This window comes from Hemiscyllium ocellatum, chromosome 24, assembly GCF_020745735.1.
Source record: "Hemiscyllium ocellatum isolate sHemOce1 chromosome 24, sHemOce1.pat.X.cur, whole genome shotgun sequence".
Lineage (NCBI taxonomy): Eukaryota > Metazoa > Chordata > Chondrichthyes > Orectolobiformes > Hemiscylliidae > Hemiscyllium > Hemiscyllium ocellatum.
The window spans coordinates 4,597,698-4,602,283 of record NC_083424.1 but is presented as its reverse complement, the minus strand read 5'-3'; the positions used below and the strand labels follow the sequence as shown (position 1 = coordinate 4,602,283).

The following is a 4,586-nucleotide window of genomic DNA, read 5'->3' as shown; positions in this document are numbered from 1 at the left end:
GCACAATTGAGGCCTTAAAGAGGGAATTAGACGATTATTGAAATGAAAGGGCAGGATAATGGAACTGAAATAACTCAACAGAGGCCAATATCCATCATTAAGTCACCCTTCATTTCCACTGGAACATTCCTTGACTTTAATATTGCCTCGTTTAGAGTCAACAGCCAGAATGTCAGCACTTCTGATACTGTCCTTTTTATTTATCAGTCAGAGCTCCAATCAGGAAACTCATAGTCTATAAAGTCCTGCTGGCAGAAACATAGAAACATAGGAGCAGGAGGAGGCCATTCGGCCCATCGAGCCTGCTCCGCCATTCCTCATGATCGTGGCTGATCATTCAATTCAATAACCTTATCCTGCTTTCTCCCCATAACCTTTGATCCCATTCTCCCCAAGTGCTGTATCTAGCTGCCTCTTGAATGCATTCAATGTTTTGGCATCAGCTACTTCCTGTGATAATAAATTCCACAGGCCCACCACTCTGAGTGAAGAAATGTTTCCTCAGCTCTGTCCTAAAAGATCCACCCCAAATCCTCAGACTGTGACTCCTGGTTCCGGATGCATCCACTATCGGGAATATCCACCCTGCATCTACCCTGTCTCATCCTGTCAGAATTTTATAAGTCTCTATGAGATATCCTCCCACACTCATCTGAACTCCAGTGAAAACAATCCTAATCTAGTCAATCTCTCCTCATACATCAGTCCCACTATCCCCAGAATCAGTCTGGGAAACCTTTGCTGCACTCCCTCAAGAGCAAGAACATCCTTCCTCAGAAAAGGAGACCAAAACTGCACGTGATATTCTCGGTGTGGCCTCAACAAGGCCCTGTATAACTGCAGTAACACATCCCTATTCCTGTACTCAAAACCTCTCGCAATCAAGGCAACCTACTATTTGCCTTCTTTACCACCTGCTGCACCAGCATGCTTACCTTCAGCGACTGGTACACAAGGATACCCATGTCTTGCTGCACATTCCCCTCTCCCAATTTACAGTCAGTCAGTCAGTCAGGTAATAACCTGCTTTCTTGTTTTTGCTTCCAAAGTGAATAACTTCACATTTATCCAAATAATAATGCATCTGCCAACGATCTGCCCACTAACCCAATCTGTCCAGACCATGCTGAAGGATTTCTGCATCCTCGTTACAGTTCACCCTCCCACCCAACTCGGCATCATCTGCAAACTGAGATATTATACTTTGTTCCCTCATCCAAATCATTAATAGTGAATAGCTGGGGTCCTAGCACCGATCTCTGTGGCACCTTAGTCACTGCCTGCCAATTTGAAAAGAACTCATAAGTTCCTACTCTTTATTTCCTCTCTGCCAACTAGTTTTCTATCCATCTCAATACACATCTCCCAATCCCATGCGCTTTAATCTTGTACAATAATCACTTATTTGGGACTTTGACAAAGACTGACCTCATTACAATCACGACAGGAACTAATTCACGGGGCTCATTTGGAAGACACTGCAGACAGGAACGGCTTCCTTCTACATGATAGCAATTCAGTTATTCTATGATTGGGAGGAGTCTAGAATCTAAAGGAGGTTCAAGAGATAGGAATGGTTCTCGGGCTCAATCCATTGTGAACTTTCTGTAATCCATGATTCCACCTTGCACGGTACCACCTTAATGCTGCCTAAGGATCAGAAACTCTCCTTTTGACTGAATTCTCTGTTATCCAAAATTACTGTTCAATTGATCTTCAATTAGTTTTCCAAGTGTCTGCTACTAAGATATTGGAATCTTTTATTCACAGCCATTCCTGGTATCAGGGTATGATCTTTTCCCCAGCAGGGTGTTTTAGCTCCTGTAACAAGGTTTATGCTATCTCCCTTAAGATAAAGTTAAAAATCACACAACACCAGGTTATAGTCCAACAGGTTTATTTGGAAGCACTAGCTTTCGGAGCACTGCTGCTTCATCAGGTGGCTTTGGAAGAGGATCATAAGACAGAATTTATAGCAAAAGATTACAGTGCCATGCAACTGAAGTGATATATTGAACAGTAATGTAGGTTTGTTGCATGACACTGTAATCTTTTGCTATAAATTCTGTGTCTTATGATCCTGCTTCACAACCACCTGATGAAGGAGCAGCACTCCAAAGGCTAGTCCTTCCAAATAAATCCATTGGACTATAACCTGGTGTTGTGATTTTTAACTTTGTCCACCCCAGTCCAAAACCAGTTCCTCCACATCATCCTTCAAGATAAGAAACAGGGTGTGGATATGATGGCATTGCAAAATAAAAGATATTTATTACAACCTACTATAAGTACAAATGTGACATTTCCCAGGCACATATACATCTAGGCAAAAATTAAGCTTTTTTTTACATTACAGCAAAGGAGCATGTTTTCGGTAGAGTGTTATGCTTTGAGTGTTCTAAGGTAAGATGGAGCACAAGCGCTTTAAATGCTCAGGTCACAAATTATGATAAATAACAATATCATGAGCAAGTCTTTTCAAAGCACCCCAACATGTTAACCAGGAGACAGAACATAAGCAGAAAATTACCATTCAGATCTATTCTTCTGTTTCCACAACAGTAAAGTCTCAATTATTAAGTTATATCTTGTCTTGAATATTTAAAAAGTAGGGAGCACTTTCAGATTAAACTACACAAAGCCGTTGCATAAAACACCCCGAAGCCCCTGAAATATTCTCAAATATCACTACGTCATTATGTTACGTTAACTAGGCTAACAGCTCCTCAATCTAGTACATCTGTTAGTTTGTACTTTCAATTAATAACTCAAGTATTTCAGCCTCATCAATATCTCAAATAGGGAATTCATGAGAAACCTTTTCACCCAGACAGTGGTGAGGATGTAGAATGTGTTTCCACAGGACGGAATGTGAAAACAGTTTGTCCAGAGTTGGGGCACCATCTGACATTGACAAAGGCAATTGAGTAAAGACCAAGTGGGACAAAGCAGAAGCAGCTGAGTGGAGCTGTATGGCTCTGTAACTGTGCAGCCACTGGGAGGTCCCAGGCATGATGATTGGTGCATCAACCCATTAGCTTCAACTTCCAGAAATCACTGGCACACACACAGAGCTCAGAATTCCTCGGAGCAGAGTAACAATAATTGGAGGGAGGCTGAGCACTGAATCAAGTGAATGAAAGGGTCAAGAGGAACCTTCTCTAGTTTTTGTTCAACACCTGCAAAACCTTGTAGCTGAAGGTTAATGATGAGGATATTGAGTAGAAGTGAGATGTGTACTGGTGCATCAAAGAGAGGATAGCACAGTATGTCAACAAAACTGATCATCTTCATCGGGACCACTATTAGACAGTGCCTCTGCTCGGCCTAGTCTCAGACTTGGATCCACTGTAACTTAACTCCTCATGCAATGCTCTCAGTGCCATCTGGATTCTTTTCTTGAAGTGAAAGGCTGACCCATGGCCGGTGAATACGTACAGGATGGGGTTGATGCAACTGTTTGCATAGGCCAGACTGGTGACTGTGGGCAACCAGACACTAAATTCCTCATCCGACATAACATGTATAATGGTCAACACATGGAAGGGTATCCAACAAATAAAGAATGCCAGTATGATCATAGCGACAAGTTTGCATGATTTGCCGGAGGTCTTTTTCCACCTGCGTCTGACTTTGACTGCGATGATGCTGTAGCACGTAGCAATGGTAAAGAAAGGGATAAGGAAGGCCAGAAAGAACCTGATCACTATTAAAGCTGTCAGGTGGTCGAGGTCCAGGCTGTAGAAGCAATAGGTCTTTCCTATGAGTGTGTCTTCTTCAGTTTCACGGACTAGGAAGAAGGGAACACTGGCTCCTATTGCCAATATCCACACGACCAGAGAGACCCCTTTGGCAAACTTAACAGTTCGATGGTTCTGAGACCAAACAGGCAACATGACTGAGATACACCTGTCCAGGCTGATCACAGACAGGACAAAGACACTTGCAAACATGTTCAGGTGATTTGTGAAACTGACGAGCTTGCACATGAAGTTTCCAAATGGCCAATGGGTCTTGAGAGCTAGTTGAACAATGGAAAAGGGCAACATGGCAGTGAAAATGAAGTCAGCCACCGATAGGTTTAACAGCCACATCATGCTAACCGTCTTCTTCATTTCTCTTCGGGCAATCCACATCACCAGCACGTTTCCCAAGACTCCCAGCAGACAGATGATGCAGGAAGTTACCAGAGGGAACACTGGCACCTCATCCTCATCCGGAATGATGAAAGAGGATGGTGTGTAAGCCAACAGTGCCTGATAATCTTCATCAGACATCAGAGTGTACGACATCTTCACAACCTGCGGTGCCTGCCTGGAAAACAAGCCAATAATATCAGCAATACAAACACAATGAAACTCCAAATAATTTACCAAACATAAGGACAGGGAGGAACCAACAAGGAGAGGTAGCAATCTATCAACCCATTACCATTCAAACACTGTGGTTTTCTCCTGCAAAGCAAAAATATTGTGTTAAAAAGCCCAAAGAACTGTGGATGCTGGAAATCAGAAACAAAACCAGAAATTTCTAGAAAAACTCAGTTGGTCTGGCAGCATCTTTGGAGAGAAATCAGAGTTAAACAT

The 4,586-nt window shown here is 42.6% G+C and overlaps 1 protein-coding gene across 1 annotated transcript; it reads right to left on the bottom strand.

Moving 5' to 3' along the window:
• Positions 1-3,216: 3,216 nt before the first annotated feature.
• LOC132827439 (chemerin-like receptor 1) lies at positions 3,217-4,292 on the bottom strand. Its single transcript, XM_060844126.1, has one exon. The coding sequence runs from the start codon at positions 4,290-4,292 to the stop codon at positions 3,306-3,308; it is 987 nt and encodes a 328-aa protein (XP_060700109.1). The 3' UTR covers positions 3,217-3,305.
• Between the last annotated feature and the right edge of the window lie 294 nt (positions 4,293-4,586).

Excerpts from the sequence above, each read along its gene's own strand:
- LOC132827439 (XM_060844126.1), bottom strand. The coding sequence starts at position 4,292 with ATGTCGTACACTCTGATGTCTGATGAAGATTATCAGGCACTGTTGGCT.